Source organism: Hippichthys cyanospilos, chromosome 8 (genome assembly GCF_059441005.1).
Source record: "Hippichthys cyanospilos isolate Australia breed blue-spotted pipefish chromosome 8, RoL_Hcya_1.0, whole genome shotgun sequence".
NCBI lineage: Eukaryota > Metazoa > Chordata > Actinopteri > Syngnathiformes > Syngnathidae > Hippichthys > Hippichthys cyanospilos.
In genome coordinates, this window is record NC_142376.1 from 13537163 (window position 1) to 13554722 (window position 17560).

Consider the following 17560-nt stretch of genomic DNA (forward strand, 5'->3'; position numbering starts at 1 on the left):
CATTTGCCAGACTTTCTATTTTGCAGGGATAAACAACTCTTTTGTTCAACCCTGTCCAGTAACTGATGAAGTCAGCAGCCCCATGTTTGTAGTGACCATGCAAGCCATGAGCAGACAAAGCATGTTTACAGCCCAAATCACAAGTCAGATCACAGGCCTATGTTACAAAGCCAAATATTGTGGGTTACAAAGTCCACTTTACACTTAGATATTACTATCACAAAATGGAACATACTAACTTGTCCTAAAGAAGGTTAAAATATATCTACAGCAGATACAACTGACAGTATATGCTGAGTTATATTCAGAAAGCTTTGGACTCTGGAGTGTATGGCAGGATAAAGTATTTCTCAGTTTGGTCAATTTTAGTAGAAAAATTAAGATTAAGAAACCCCCACAATTCTTGGTGTATAGCACATAATGAGGCTGTCAACCCAGCGAAACAAATATGTCCCAAAAATATCGATTGATCTACTGAGTTCAGAAGCAACATTAATCACAGACATAAGAGCTTTCTATTCTTAAAGCTATTATTTAATACCTACAGATATTTATATATATATATATATATATATATATATATTATTTATATACAGTGGTACCTCGGTACTCGACCATAATCCGTTCTGAGGTGGTGGTCGAGCACCGATTTGTTCGAACACCGAAAGCAATTTTCCCATAAGAAATAATGGAAAGTATGTGTGCACAAGTAAATGTGCACAAGCAGTACATGATAAAGATAAAGATAAATAAAGCATTATAAACCATTTTGTATAATTTACTTACGTTTTGGAGAGTGGTTGATGGCATACAGGAATGGATGTGGAGAGGACGGGAGGGAGTTACTCCTTCCATGTTGACGCTAGCTAACTGCGACGCGAGGTACACCGCGTTCATATTTTGCTATAATTTCCTTCTTCGGTTCAATAGTGGTCCTCATTGTTTTCCTCTTTGCCTTCCCCTTATCACTGTCTTTCTTTGGATCCATTATTAAGGGCTAGAGCAACACGAAAAAGTTTAAATCCGGGAAGAAATACTCGAACAAACGTCTTACTCCGCTGGGGGTCTGAGTTGAACTGGCGCTTACCCGCTGGCCGAGAAGGGCCGAGGAGCGCGTTCGGGTCGGCTCGGCTCGGCTCGGCTCGGCTAGTCGAGCACCGAAAATCTGTTTGAGGTCCGATGCATTATCTACTTGAATTTTTTGGTCGAGCACCGATTTGGTCGAGTATAGAGGCGGTCGAGTACCGAGGTACCACTGTGTATATATATATATATATATATATATCTCTCTTAACAATGAAATGCCTTTTTAATGACAAACAGAAGGTACAATTAGACCCACTGTATCTATGTATCCACATGGTGCCATTCATACAACAAAATATTAGTTTTGCGGTCAACTAAACAGGCTGAGAATTTACAAATGGTAAGCAAATGTGTGACCAAACTGGGACAAATCTCAACATGAGATTATAGTACGTCTACCTTTTGTTTATTTTTGTTATAATTTTGTTTGGTGGTATGCTGCGATCTTTTTAAATGTGAAATGTGCCTTAATACGGTAAAATTTAGAAAACTGACATTCAAAAAGAATGATAGGACATAGTGCATAAAACAGCACAGTGGGCTAATTGAGTAACGGAATATAAACAGAAACAGACAGTTCAGACTCCTTAATCTGGGATTAGACAAGTGGGCGGGGTCCATCATCAGTACTGTTTGAAATTTGGCACACTAAACACAAATGTGAAAAACAAAAGCTCTCGAACCAAACAGTTTGGTCAGCTTTCAAAAAACATTCCATCCCTACTGTGCATGTAACCCATTTCATAAAATTATTTGCTTTATACAGCAGATTCAGGTAGACATCTATGACACCTCAATTACACTGTTTGTTTTCAGATAGTCTGCCAGGTGCTTTCATCCATCCACATCAGAATTTTATCTGAAAGAATAGTCCATGTGCTGTTACTGGCACATTCTACTCAGGAAATGCCTGTATGGGAGAGGTGGGAAATAAGAAGAGCAAGAGTTAGACTCGATCGTAACAGTTAAAAAAAAAAGAAAGACATGGACCAATATCACCCTGAGTCTGGGTTGGTGACGGCAGCAACACAAAACTGGATTGAACTTCATTTTTGTAGAACCCGTTATTCATCATACAATGATCTGAACTTTACCCGATTGTGACATCCAGGCAGGGGTGGGGGCGGAGGATATGTTAGGGACTTTTCCCCTTCATGATGAATTCAAGAGAAGCAGCCTGCTTGTTTTCAAGTCTTGGGACAGATCTGCAAATTTAGTGGGTGTGTATGTTTTTTGAGTGTGGGCAATCCACAGCTTCGATCCTGCCCCACCTCCTTGGGTGCAGATTGTTGGTCAACATTGGAACGCTAATGAGGGTGGTGGGGGCTGAGCGAGTCCAACCATCCCAGCAATTCTCAAGTTGCCAGGAATGTGAAACGCTCCCCAAGGAAATTCTTCCTTCTCTAGGAAGTAAGAGGAAGGAAACCAAGTGGATTTTGACACATTTCAGGCTATGGGAGTGAGCGTGAAAAATGGGAGAGTCATGGTGCTGACTAGTCCACCCTTACAGACCATGTGAACACCATAAAGACCAGTTGATTTCAACATCAGGATTTTTATGGGAAAATATAGTTGATTGTCCCTCTGAACTGGAGCAATTCCAACTACAAATGGATTGGCATCTATTTAGGGGCCAACAAGATATATTCCTCACACTAAAATGGAGTGGTTGCAAAGTAGTGATGTGATCCACATTACTGTGACACAATTGCCATTTGTGTCCGTATCACCACTCTAAAAGGCCACTGAAGATGGCTGATGGTGGTGTTTGTGATTTAGGAAACAGAGGATTACACAGAGAGTGGTTTTAGGCACCATTTGATAACAGTCCCTTCTTTTTCTGTAATGAAATTAAATTACTGCAGCAACCCCACACAAAATTAGACAATGGACAAAGCTCAGGAGGATGCAAAGCGTAAATGGGCAGAATAAGATCATGACATTTTGTAGCTTTCAAGAGCAAGAGAATGTCATTGTTTGCTTGAAGAGGAATGATGTGTCGTATTAGATTTAAAACTTTAACAATTCAAGAACAAACCTGATTAATAAATGTTAAGTAGCACTATGCATGCAAAGTGCTCTCTATTTTGCATCTCCTTAAACTGGATCCAATTTTAGATGAAAAGACTACGTACTACATTATTTGTGTAATGCTTAATTAATAAGAGCTATTATTATTATTATTATTATTATTATTATTATTAATGTTGTAAAAATTCCAGTGTTTTTATCAGACAAGATCAGTGCAAAACTAGATGTCCTTGGGTGTCTAGCTTGTTTACATCAAGAGACAACCACAGGATTCAGGGCAGAAGAAATTATGTGACTAGTACACTTATTTATGACGAAGATAAGGCTCTTTCACTTAGATGACAAAAAGGTTATCTTGCTACACAGAACGAAGAATGCTCTGGTCCCCACAGATAAAGTGAGAAAATAGAAAGTATTTTGTTGTGGTCTGAAGGCTTACCTAGAAAATACCACACCAAACCACAGTGTTTTTTCTTTTTCTTTTTTTTTTTTTTTTTGGGGGGGGGGGTCTTTTCGCGATAAATTTCATGTTAAATTCATTTCAATTTTTAAAAAACGGGTTACAGTATTTGCACTTTTGAGAACTATTTCCCTTACTATGATTCACCATTAAAAAGTGTAGTCTATTAGTTCATATAGCAATAGAGATATGCACTGACATACAATACATACAGGAAGCAAATAAATGACAGTTTATTTTATCTAGATTTTGCTAAGGCTTACATATCTGTCACCGAAAAGTGACAGATATATTTCATTCACATAACCTCTAGGGGGTATTTTTCTTCTCACAGTCTTTTTATCTGAGCAGTAGAAACCCAGTTTAATAGTGTTTTAATAGTGTTTTTTTTTTTTTTTTTTTCCCTTTCACATGAGAGCCTCATTCCTAGCCTGGAATTAAACCTGCAATTCTTTCAACATGTTGAGTGGGCATGGAAAAAAAAGACTCCAAAATTTAATCTCCTCTTTAATGAACATTTCCCCCGTATCCATCCTTGGTTGCTCAGCAACACCAAAGTCTGCTATACAGTCAGCTATTTGTTGAGTAAAAAATAGTGCACATCCTGGGTAGACTCACTATGTTACCCACCAACCATTACTACAGAGCTTTAATGTTGCATTGTTAAAGATAAAAGACCCACAGAAAATCCATAAACACCTCACTGTAAGAGGAATTGTACCAGATTGTATCAGAAGTGATTAAGTTCAAGAATAGCTCAAGTCCAAGAAAAATGAAAATAAAATTAAAATCTTCCCAGAATGGTCAGTACCCTGCTTTTGAGGTCAAGGATCAGCATATTTTCATTTTTGGTATCTTTTGTTGTGCATAAAATGAATGGATTTTTTCTCTTAAAAATAAGTGTAGTAATAATCTTAACCACATAATGTATCTATGAAGCGTGTTTCTTGAGCTATGTAGTATAAATAATCATTATCTACATAATAATAACAATCCTACTCAGGAAAGAGGCTGGCTGCTCATTTATAAGGTCAATTATTTAATTACACGCACACAAATCAATTTTCCAAACTGATGCTAGTGAAAATAACATGTAGCCAATATAATAATTATTAATGACTAGCATGAAAATAACATGGGATGCTTGTGGCACATATTAATTCTTGACTTTCCCGCTACATCGTGTGACTGTTAAGCTTCAGAGGGTGAGTATTTTTGTTTCATTCTTGTTCTTTTATAGTGTCCTGAACATTTATTTGCCTTATTTTTTTACATGGGTTGTCATTTTAATAAGGACCATCAAACAAATGTGAATAGCAGATCATTTTAAAAACATATAACAATCAACATTTTGCCAGGCACTGCTTGTTGCAGACAAGCTTATCGTTTCAGTAAAATAATTATAAATACAAATATATATCGAGTCACTGCCAATCTACGCTATACAAAACAATTGTATGAGTATGTTTATGAAGACAACTCTATACCAGAAAATATGGTCGTGTGGTTCGGATCAAAAATAGATGGGTGCAACCAAATCCTGTGCTACGGCGACCAATTTTTAAAAATGGTCAACCCGTGCTACCAGTGCATGAATTAGTGCGGAGCCCTGCTAGTAACAACTGCCCAATTGTTGCCTTCAAGACGTTCATCAACCGACACACAAATGACTTCTTCCATAACTAAAATGAATACATGATCCAGTGCTGTATAACAAAAGCGAAAACAATGCTCATACATTCTTTATCTCACTTTGTTTTACGTCATCTGAGCAAACGTGGGTGCTGAATAATGCTCATGTGAAACACCACAGCTCCGCAGTAAATAATTCATGTCGTTCACATGTTGTGGCTTCATTCACACTTGCTTGCATACTCATGCAGGCAGCAGGCAAACACGCATGCACGCACGCACATCCAGAGTGGAGGAAGCCCTCCCCTTGCAAGCCCACTTTCCCCCCCAGTGAGTAGAACAGATCTAGGTCAAAGCTGATTAATGTACCCTCAGCTCCCGAGAGAGGCTTCTGGTCAGGTGGCAGCAGTGTGCCTCCTCACCGGCGATGCATACTAATGCAACACAAGTCTGGTTGAAAAAGAATCGAACTGTGAGGCTGGCACGACAAAAGTGTGTGTCAATTAAAGTGTACACAAAATGTCTTGTGCCAGAGGCCGTTTAGACATACCGAGTGTGCTTTAACGGTTACAGTTGACGAGTTAAGACATGAGAGCATTAATACACTAAACTACAACACAAAAAAACACGCACTGTGGCGATTTGTTTACAGGATTCACAGCACACTATAGCAAAAAAATGACAATAAGGTGACACTAATTGGTCAAACGGCACCCACATCAACGTGTGTCAGGGAATGTTGTCCAACTCCAAAACACGGATTTCGATGTAGCAAAAACATTTTAAGGTCAATACTGAGTTACAGCTTTCTGTCAATCTGACGATTTACTGCAGCCGTTAAACTAGTTAGCGAAACTCTGCTAGCTAGTTATCACCATAAACAGTTAGAAACCAAAACAACAACAAAATAAAAAACAACACTGACAAAAAACAATCAATTGTCAGTTTTATTATGACAAACACGAAGACCAACGCTTCCTCTAATCTGGCGCTCGGGGTCAAACGCCGTTACTATGATAATAAGTGATTAATAAGCATCTACTTTAACTCTTACCAGTAAATGTATGCTTGTAGCTTTAGCATTAGCCATCTCGCTAGTTAGCTTCACAGTTAGCCAGGCAACAGTGAACCAGAAATGCATGGCGGCTCGTTCGCATTGCTTCACGTTAGTTACCGTGGGCGTTGTTTATCCAAACAGCAGCAGCATCACCGATCATAAAACTTAAAGTGGGGAAAAAAAAACAGCTAAGTGAAATTATGTCCACCTTACCTCGGGACGCAGTTCGGCGATGATCGGTCAATCTCCCAGGTTGCAAAGAGGTTCATGGGGACGGGCATGCCGCCGGAGCCCGAGCCCAGTACCACAGCTCCGGCGAGGGCTCCGGCGGGGAGCGACGACGGCGCCGGTATGCAACCGGCACTGCTGTTCGGGCTCAGGAAAGCGGCCCGGGAGCCTCCTCTCTCAACAGCCGCCGCCATCATCACCTCCACTGCCGAGGGAGCAACACTCGCTAAGTGTCGGACGTACGCAGGAGCCCGTCAAGTGCACGTTGCCAGCCCAGTTTCTCCAGACTCCCGACAACTCGAGCGATCCACCGTCAGTGACCGAGACGCTGATCGTCGGGGCGGGGCGGGGCATGTCAGCGCAGTCGGGAGGGGGCAGCATCTCCTTGCCTTGGGAATGTGTAAAATTATCCACATCAAAACAAACAGATGTTCGTTTGGACCCAAAACGACGAAGGCCGTTTTAAAGACAGAACTCTTGCCGATAATCATGGCAAGCAATTGTTATGAGAGGAAGATTGCACTTTTGGGCGTGGGGACAATTACCCAGATCGCAGTCAAATTACCTTCCCTTACAAAATCAGGACACATCAGTCAAAGGTTGATATTTGAGGCTTTAGCGCAGAAAAGTATACATATAGGTTTGTATATTTTAATGACGGATGAATATTGTGTATGTAATCATTACATGCAGTACATCCATTTGCGTGTGCACACACACCACACACACACACACACACACACACACACACACACGCACACATACACACACGCACACACACACACACACACACACGCACAATGTCATTCAAACGTTTTGTAGTTTATTTCTGTCCTCTTTAAAAAATAAAAATCTGCCCTAAATAATGTATAGACAAAATGTACATATGTACAGGGTACATATAGGACTACACAGACTCAGTCTAGCAAATATATATATATATATATATATATATATATATATATATATATATATATATATATATATATATATATATTTTTTTTTTTTTTTTGCAAACTGTGATCAGTTGTGTTTTAATTTGCTGATTTAATCACCGAATCTGAAAAATAAGACAATGTAAAGGTGATCTTGTTCACTTCAGACATGTTCTGTTGTGCCATCATTGATAATCGAAGGTTTCTAGTATATCATCCATCCATCCATCCATCCATCCATCCATCCATCCATCCATCCATCCATCCATCCATCCATCCATCCATCCATCCATCCATCATCCCATTGTGAACTTCCCACAGTTAACCATACGTTAGCTATCATATTGGACACAATGGCTTTTCAATTTCTTATGAAATATGAGGATTTTTTGGTGGCTGAAGTAACCCTGAAGTAAGATGCCTGACTCCATTAAACCCTGCCTATCACCATGTGACTGCCGCGCCCTTTTCTCGACTTTCTTTTTTAGCGCACCACTGACTGCTAAGAGAACAGAGGCATGTGTTTAGTCTGCTTGGGCTGCACAGAGGTGGTTCTCAATGAGTGACAGAACAAAGTGAGGACCCTGTGTTTTCTCTGATTAGTTGGGGCTCATCCTGAGATTGCAGAAGTAAACAGGAACACTTAAAAATGTGAAAATGTAAGAAAACATGTCTTTGGAGGTCTTTTTAGTGAGGAAACATCATTCTAACATGGTTATACTGTAAGCTCCAAAAAGTTGAATTTGTATGACACACGGCCTTTAACCACATCTTCACAAGGGTTGGGGGCCTACTTTAGCCTATCCCAGCTGTGTTCGGGTAGTAGGCAGGGTACATTCTAAACTGGTTCCTAGCCAATCGCAGTATCTAGCAAGACAGTTGGATTAAAAATATAATTTCAATTAAAAAAAAAAGACTATCTATTGTTAGTAGTGGTGGTGGTTTCTAAGAGACCAGCAAAACTTTGAATTGAAATAGTAATAATTTGAAATAATGTGCATAACTGTGTTTTTGAAGAAAATGCGAAACAGTCTGAAATATTTGAGCTGTAGTGAATAAAAAAAAAACTAAATAGAAATACTCCCAATGGCAAATGGCATTTAGGCATATAATAATGTTGTGAAAACATGCTTTTTAAGTCAATTATATTGGCTGATTGATATTTTTTGTTTCAGATGGACTGTGGTTGACAATGGTGTACTGTGGCTGCAAAAGGAGCTTGGATAGGATAGCAGTACAGCTGATTGAAGGATAGATGGATGGATGGATGGATGGATGAATGGATAGATGAAAGGACAGATGGACAGATGGATGGATGGATCCTCCTTACCACAAATATTGTGCAAAACAAATACAGTAATCCCACGATTTTCGCGGTGAATGGGGACGGAAAACCCCAGCGAAAAGTGAAATTCGCAAAATAGGACCCTCCCGGAATTTTGATGCATGCGTATGTGGGTACCAGAAGTTTTTTTTAAATGTGCAAGTATTTACACTTTACATAGTTGAGGTTGAGGTTATTACTGTACACATATTTATTTAAATCTTATTTATTAATCCTTATACAGTAACTATATTGTTATCCTTTTCCCATTTCCATAAAGTGTGGGTTGCATGAGGAAGACGACACAGGCAGTCTGTCATTCATCTCACAGGTACTCCTCCAAGATACGTGATTGGCTCCCGTGCGACCAGTGACCAATGAGAGCAGGAGGAAGGCGTGGATACATCTTCTAGGCGGGAGTCGATTACACATGTTTGGTCCATATATTGACCATACATCTACATTCTTCACCTAAAATGATATTTAAATAGTTTTCTCCATCTTGCTGTTCGCATTTTAACCATGTGAAACAAAGACGACACTTGCAGAACAATTGTGTTACCATTATTGAGGCTTCAAACAGGATGTTCTCAGTGGGAAGTGGCCAATGTGCTAAGAATGTCACAGTGTCATGTGCAGGTTGCAACAGCGATACAAAGAGATGGTACAGTTCCCAGAATGGCACAGAAGCTGATGACCTTGGAAATACACAATATTGGTTTACTGAATCAAAAAATGTACAGCATTGTCAAAATTGTGGACAAAATATCCCTGAGATTCATATAGTACAGTATTGTGAGATAAGTAGATTCAAACGTATTCATTGTATGATGTCAAGGATGGCTTTTATTGTTTTTGTTTGATATGTTTGGTTTTTAAAATGAGCAAGTCTTACGAAGATATTTAGAATGGATAGAATTTTTGAAAAATATTCTAGGAAGGGCTCAGATGCATTCAAGGTAAAAATTGTATTACCAATGTTAAAATCGAAGACTCCTTTAATTACAAAGCAATATTTATAAGGACCGTTTTTAAGTGAGCAATGGTGAGAATCTAACTTCTTGATGAGCATCTTAAAAATTCTTATTCATTTAAAATTCATTGCATTATAACGTAAGAGAGCTGCTGTGAGCAGATATATGATGTGCAAAAATTCTCTCTCTCTCTTTCTCTCTCTCTCTCTCTCTCTCTCTCTCTCTCTCTCTCTCTCTTGCTCTCTCTTTTTTGGTTGTGGTTAATAATCCTGCACACACAACACCAAAAGACATTTGTTTTGTCTTTACCCACTCCCAGCTCTTGGACAGTATTATGATTCAATAAGTACATTGTCTCTTCATCTCAGTGCAGCCAAGCAGTGAACTGCCAAGACTTGTTTTTCTTTTGATATTGTGCAAGTATGGATGACAAAACTGAAACTTCATTCGACTTGACTTGACATGTTCTTGGTTTGAGTTTGTGAGTGTTTATGTCAGCCAGTTTGTAACACTTAAGAAGAAAAAAACAAGATGTAGCCTACTCTCTTGCTCATGGAGTCTAAACTGTCCATAGGTATGATTTGTTTTTTGTTTTCAGATGTGACTCTGTGATGGGCTGACAATCAGTCCAGGGTGTACCCAACTGCTCATCCAAAGTCATCTTGGATAGGCTCCAGGTTACCCATGACCAATGGCATGTGTTATGGTAAATGTGATGGATTGTGGTTGTATATGTATGCACACATATAACCCAATCTCAGTGTTAGCCAATATACTGAGAGTGTGTTATACATTTAAATATCTGTATCCATATCTTAAATATCTCAAAAGGCTGTGCTTTTTTAAAAAAACTTTCAAATACAGTATTTTTAATCCCTACTGCATCTCATTTGGTTGTGCAAATGTGCGTCAGACAATGTGTGGAGCTGCACGAAGACTGGTATACAAAATAGTGTCCTAGATATGCTCAAGAGCCAAATTTGTTGCTCTATTATTGAGGTCAGATTACAAAACATCCACCTGCTTTATGATTTATTATTAGATACAAATGCATGTTGATGACTTTCATCAAGAAATATGTGAAGTGCATTGCCACCAAGTGTTAGAAACCAGCATTGCCTCAGAGACGTGTCCTTTGCAACCTTTTCCCTGACTGACCAATAGATGGCACACTGTATGCATTTTTAGTAAATGGTTAAAACAGCAATATCTTCACAGGGTGAAACCATAAAATACAATTTTTGTGGCATTATTACTTAATTGAGGTCTCCAGATCACACGGCATTCACCTTTTAGTGGCATTAAGACATCAAACCTATTCTGATGTAAAAACGGCTGGGAATTCCGTTTTATACAGCAATCAACACAGTACACAAGACTGATGGGAGCAAAAGAGATGTTCAGCAAAAGTTTTCTAAACGTTGTAGATTTTTGCCTTTTGATCTTGCTTTCCACCTCCACAACAATGTCTGAAGATGTAAAAAAAAAAAAAAAAAAAAAAAGACTTGAGGCTGGAAAATCTCTCCAGACACTGTTAATTGACATCTTCAAAGCCAAGCCATGCTAAACCTGTCGAACTTATATGAACGGTGGACATTGATAATGACGGTGAAGCCTAAACTTCCAAAGGGGGCATTAAGTCAAGGTTGTTCAAATTTGTAGATCAGTCAATACTGTATGGGAAATATGTCTCCATGTTTGCACTAAAACATGAAGCCTCCCGTGTAATTGAGACAACCACATATCATAGAAAGACTTGAGCTGAATGAGCATGTAAAAAAACATAACCATAAAATAAAGGGACAGCTATATTGGTGTCAATGTGCGACTTTTATTTATATACAGTATCTGTACAGCCATTCTTCACGTTCGCTACTACGACGGATACAATAAAGCCTCCTGCTGAACAACAGCTTCTTAAAGCCACTTTTTTTATTTCAACGCTGTCAAAGTCGTTGGACTGAGGAGCCAGTTACCAACAAACAAGCCAAATGAAATGGTCAGTTTGTCTTTCTCATGTTGGTAGTTGAAGATACTGGCCAAATGGTAACATGAGTCAAATGGTTGATTGTATCACTAGTTAGGCTGATCAGAAGATTGTATTTGACTCAACAAGTAGAATATGTATTAAAAATATTAAAAGAATATTCTGCAAACACACTTCTCCAGCGGTTTCTGGATCCACCTTGTTGCAGAGTGGTGTTTGTGACAAGTTTCCTGAGAGCGAGACCATTTCAAAAGTTTTTATTATGAATTTGCAGGTGCATGGCATCCCCATTTATTCTTTCCCATAGATCCACACTGCTCATTTTGTCTTACCACCGGATGCTTAATATCCTTCTGCAGCAGGTGTTGAACATTTGCAGCCTGTAAGATATTTGTTATGTTGTTTCTCCTGTTTTGGATCCATACAACATCACTTGTTTCATGTTGGAATTGAAAGTAAGGCTTGCATCTAAGTGGTGGCAAAATCATTCGAACCGAGTGTCCTGAAATATCGCTATAGCCTTTCTTTCTACAGCACTTTTGATCTCAATTCTGTCCCTCCACTGGTATCCACAGGACAAGGTAGGCACCATAAAGGTATCTATCTATCTACTTTACTGCAGTGTTGCTCATGAGCATGGTGTTGCTGATTTTGGAATGACTCTTGAGCATTTGTGTTTTTGTTGTACTGGGACCAGAGTTCAAGATTTTTTTTTCTGTCAGTTTGTGAAAGTCTGTCTTCTTTTGCATTTGTGTATGTGAAGGAACAATGCCATCAGCAAATTCCTTGATTTGTCGGTATGGTTTTCTTCTTCCTTTTCTCGTCCAGAATAGATGATGGACTGGCCACTAGTCGATTTGACCTCCCCTGACGATGTCCATCTTGTTTTCTGCCAGATCCAGGACTGAGTGATTGTGGTGTTCCATTTCCTTGACAGCTACGTATGTGTTTTGTTCCGATGCATAAAGCATAAAGGTTGACTCCAGACAGGTCCAATTTGTCCACATTTCATCTGCATGGGGACACTAAAGCTCATCTTATCTTGTTTCGAAAGGAAGAGACACTGGCTATGTCTTCATGTTATTAATGTACGTCTGTAATTAATTTGACAGACAATTGCTCCTGGAATCGGCTGTTGTCTCTTTTCTCAACGTTTTCAATTGGCTTTTTTCCAAGATGCATGAAACAAGGTCCTTTGTGAAACAAACTACCAGGTTAATGAACTGACCTTTGTGGAATGTGGTAGTACCCCTGTAGAGGACAATGAATATATTTGGAGTGAAGAGGTATAATGGATTCAAAGTGTTTGCTTGAGGTACCTCAGTGTTTGTCTTAAGAGCAATCCAGTAAACAAATGCCCTGGCTAAAGCCAGTGATGTCTATAAAGAACAGCCAGGCACTATTTAAACATCTTATTTTCTGCATTTGCAATGAGCAGATTACCAAATGACCTAAAACAGCTAATTCCACTTTACGAATAACTTTATGTCTCCCACAAGTAACAAAGGCTGCTGCTTTTAAGTCGGAATGACACTAAGGACAATGAGGAAGACTTTTTTTGCAATGAGAAAGGGATGCATGGCTATATGTCCAAAATCCATTTGAACTGTTGTAGTGAATGGATTATTAATTTGTAAGATTTTGGATGTCAAATCATTGTTTTAACTTCAGGAAGCTCATTTGATAAAATGTTAACGTAGGACTGTGTTTGTTTGTTTTCTATTAGGTTTACCTGCCATGCCAATTTTCAGTCTGAGCAGCTCCGCTTTGCTTAATAAACCCTCGTGTTTCCAAACTATGTCTTGTCTCCTGAGTTGTATTTACTTAGATTTTTGTTCACTTCTTGTTTTTCAAATTGATTGTTGGTCCATTTAATTTAAGTCTTACTGGATTTGCTTCCACCTTGTGCACAATGTGTCCTTTTGCTTCTTATTTATGGAAACTTGTTATGCAGAGTGCATTTGGAGCAGAACAAAACAACTTCTTTGTTTTCTCTTCCAACCCATCTAGATTTTCCCCCAACAGCCGTACACAAAAAAGACACTCACAGCACAGATACAGTATAATGTAAGGAGATAGTCAGGGGTGAAAGAAAGTCCTGTGATTACACCGTATGCAAATCGTGTGCATGCTCCAAATCTCATCTTGATCTCACAGTGCTTGAACTGTGCATAAAACACATTCATAATTTTCCATTCAGTGATTTCCAGTGAAGCTTGCATGTTCCCTGAAGAAGCCAATTCCCCAGACATTCATTGTGTTTTCGCTCTGGACAATGCAGCTTGGAGAGACTAGAGAGACAGGGCTATATAATCCATATGCATGAATGTCAGCTGCAAAGACAAGACAAATAGGCATGCAGCATCATCTATGAAGGTTGACCTGGTCTGACTGCACAAATACAAAGGACAACTAGGCGCAAGCCAGCAGTAGGGGAAATGTCCACTGCTATTAAAATGCCCATTAAGGTGAAACTGCCTTTGCCCGTTTTCTATCTCTCCTCAATGTCCCTTAATGTGCTAGGTTGGAACCTTTGTTGAAAGAAATCATTTAGCATTTAGATTTCCCAGGACAAGAGAAGGGAAACTCCTTTGTTGGCAAAGGTTTTTTTTTTTTTTTAAATAAGTGAGGTTCTTCTTTTGTGGCACATTTTGTTTACACACATTTTTGTAATACCTAGCAAAAAAAATACCTCTTTTTTTGCTGAGCCAAGATAATGCAAAACAAGTTGTAAACCAAGCCATTTTAAATGCACAAAAGCTTCTGAAATCTTAATATTAACATTCATCTTATTATTGAGAGACTTAACATAGCACCAAAATGATTTATCAGTGATTTAATCCAGGAACAAAACAATATAGTATAGCCTATTTAATAAATCCCCGTTCGTACGAATGTAGTAAACACCTGAAGAAATCTGCTAAATCTATAGTTGCCTTATTTCTTTGACATATTCTATTTTATTCTATTTATTTAATTGTCCTTCTGTGAACCCAAGTGCAAACAATCAACACATGCAGCCAAATTAATCATCTTGATTGCACACTGATGACACATCACAAGCAGCAACTGATGATTTAGTATCTTGCTGAATCTTTCTACAGTTGATCAAAACATTTTCCAATTTTTAGACACTCGTCACCATTTTTTGGATGCACAAGGAGGATAACATTTCGACTTGCATAGAAGATAAGGCCATTCATGACAAGCAATTCCACTTGTCATATTTCATATTTCAAACACAATAACAATCAGAATGTATATTTTGCTGATCAATTCATATTTCACAAACACTATAACTCTCAGAATGTGGCTTAGACTTGTGAAGGCACATAGGATGTATTGTAAAGAAAATGTTTGAGTTGTTTTAAGTTGATTTTTTTTTTTAAAGAAAAACTCTAAAAGCACAAAAATTGAAACCACTTTAAGAGGCATTAAACACACACACACACACACACACGCACGCACACACACACACACGCATTTGTACTATTTAAAATAATACTGTTGCAAAGAAAAGTACCTGCAACTATGTAATAATTTCAAAATCAAAATTGCCTTTTAACTTTTCACTTAATTTATTATAAGTACAATCTCGCAATGCTCTTACTTTGGTCGATGGATTCTGCTTTGATCAAGGTTTCCATCATGGCTTCCAAATGTCATTCCACGTCAGGTTTGAAATTACTTGTGTTTCTCTCTTATGTATTTCAGTGACACTAAGAAATATTTACTGCTCCCTAGCGATAAAAGAACACAGGTTACAGCATTTTAATGAATTGTTGACGTCACTCGATGCACTATTTTTTCATATTTTCATAATTTAATAGTCAGTTGTGTATATTGAGCACCAGGTCCAAGCGCTGAAGTATTCAAGGATTGGCTCGAGGCATCGTTTTCTAGGATGAATCAAAAGGTTATTTTCATCTGTGGTGATTTCAACATTGATCTGCTCAATCCAAATAAGCACAACATGACTGATGAATTCATTAACACAATGGATAGTATGAGCCTTTATCCAAAAATCACCAGACCCAGCAGAATCACACCCGACAGTTCCACATTAATAGACAATATTTTCACATTAATAGACAATACAGTATTTTCACTAATGACCACCTGCTACTTTTTACAGTTTATGATGGCAACTTCAAAGGAAATCACACAGATGAAAGCCCAACATACAGATTGAGCACAGATGAAAGTATGAATGGATTAAAAAATGACTACCTTGCGCAAAATTGGGATGTGGTATACAAAGACAATGATATTGGCAATGCATATGATACATTTTTAAGAATATTTACATCACTATATGACAAATGTTCGAAATAAAGCATTCATTCATTCATTCATTCATTCATTCATTCATTCGTATTGGACTGCACAAAAAAAAACAGGATGTGGACACTACAATTGTCAAATACAAGAAAATATTAACCGATTTTATGTTAAAAAAAAAAAAAAGTCACTCCTGGGCAATAGAGTTCCGTACAAATTTATTTGAGTGTGAATGACAGTGAAGCTGGAGGCGCATGAAGCGAAAAATCTGTCCACTATGTCTTATGGTTGGGTCATCTCGTGCAGACTGAAGCTTGTCTCCATGCCAACATTAAAGCTGCAAGTGCAATTTTTTAACTTTCACAGATACTTTGCCAGCTGCAGCTGTATAGATCACCTAAAAAAGTTCCAAGATGGCTCCTCAAAAGTGGACAGTGAATATTGGCAATTAGTGAATGGACTGAGTATTTGCATTTTCTCTCAAACCATCACATGATTGAATGTCAAGAGACAATATGATGAAGAGTTCTAATTGGGACGAAGCCTAGAAATTTTGAAAGAGACACTTTTCTCAAAATTGGGATGAAAACAAAACTAAAATTGGCACATCAAGTTGCAAGCAGGATTGTTATCACATTTATGACAAGAACAATAAGCAACAGAGTGCTAAAAAGATTCCTGGTAATATGATCAGGTGTGAATATTAAACAAGCATGAGGAGACATTTTCAGATGCAGAAATGAGAAAATAATTCATGTATTCATGTAATTCATGAATATTTAAAAATCAACCATAACAAGAAATGGCAAATAAAATTTAACAAACGTCTCTCAGTTTCCACAGAAACCGGACTCACCCACCGAGGTACTTGTCAGTGATACAAACAGCTGTGATGGAATGAAATATGCTGCATGCACTTACAGTACCAAACTCTGTATAAATGATCAAAAACACATAATTGTTAGCTGTTCGTATTTTTAAATGTATTATTGTATCTGGACATGACTGTTTGGTGCATTGAATGAATATTCATACCGATGTTTGAAATATCCTACAAACACAACAACAATTTTGGTTTGTATTCACAAGGAAAATATTCAAATACCACAACAAAAAAAAATTCAAATACCACACAATTTAGAGGTGTACTTAATAGAAAAAATGTCTTACTAACAATATAGTCATGTACTCACAACAACAATAACTATTCTGGATACAAATGGTTAAACATGCATTCGTGTTTTTGATAGCAATCTTACTCCATACAAAACAATGTATAAGCTTCATTTGAATTTAAGATGAGCTGTAAATGGTTGCAAATACTTTTGAGACATTAGGTCATTAAATATGATGCTGGCATTATGCAGTGTGAATACTAATTGCTAATTTAGAACACAGCTTTGGCTCACTGGTAAATTCAGGTCACACGAAGCCTGTAGGAGACAGATGTGCATACGCAAAGAAAATGAGCTGTTTTCCCTTTCTCAAGATTTGGGTGGAAGAAGATTATGCATTTTATTTACATTTGGCTTCACAGATAAAACTAGGGTTTAGAAAAAGAATGG

General features: G+C 38.0%; 1 protein-coding gene across 3 annotated transcripts in view; it reads right to left on the bottom strand.

Annotated features, from left to right (window-relative positions):
* LOC148420237 (phosphofurin acidic cluster sorting protein 2) overlaps positions 1-6799 on the bottom strand; it is a 43888-nt gene extending 37089 nt beyond the window's left edge. For 2 of the 3 annotated variants that reach the window (XM_088421972.1, XM_088421971.1), the window contains exon 1: positions 6480-6799. In XM_088421972.1, the coding sequence (XP_088278098.1) occupies positions 6480-6691 (212 nt within the window). In that variant the 5' untranslated portion in view covers positions 6692-6799. Of the gene's footprint in view, positions 1-6263; positions 6436-6479 lie in introns of those variants that run through there. The other variant, XM_088421974.1, reaches the window with a different exon arrangement.
* Between the last annotated feature and the right edge of the window lie 10761 nt (positions 6800-17560).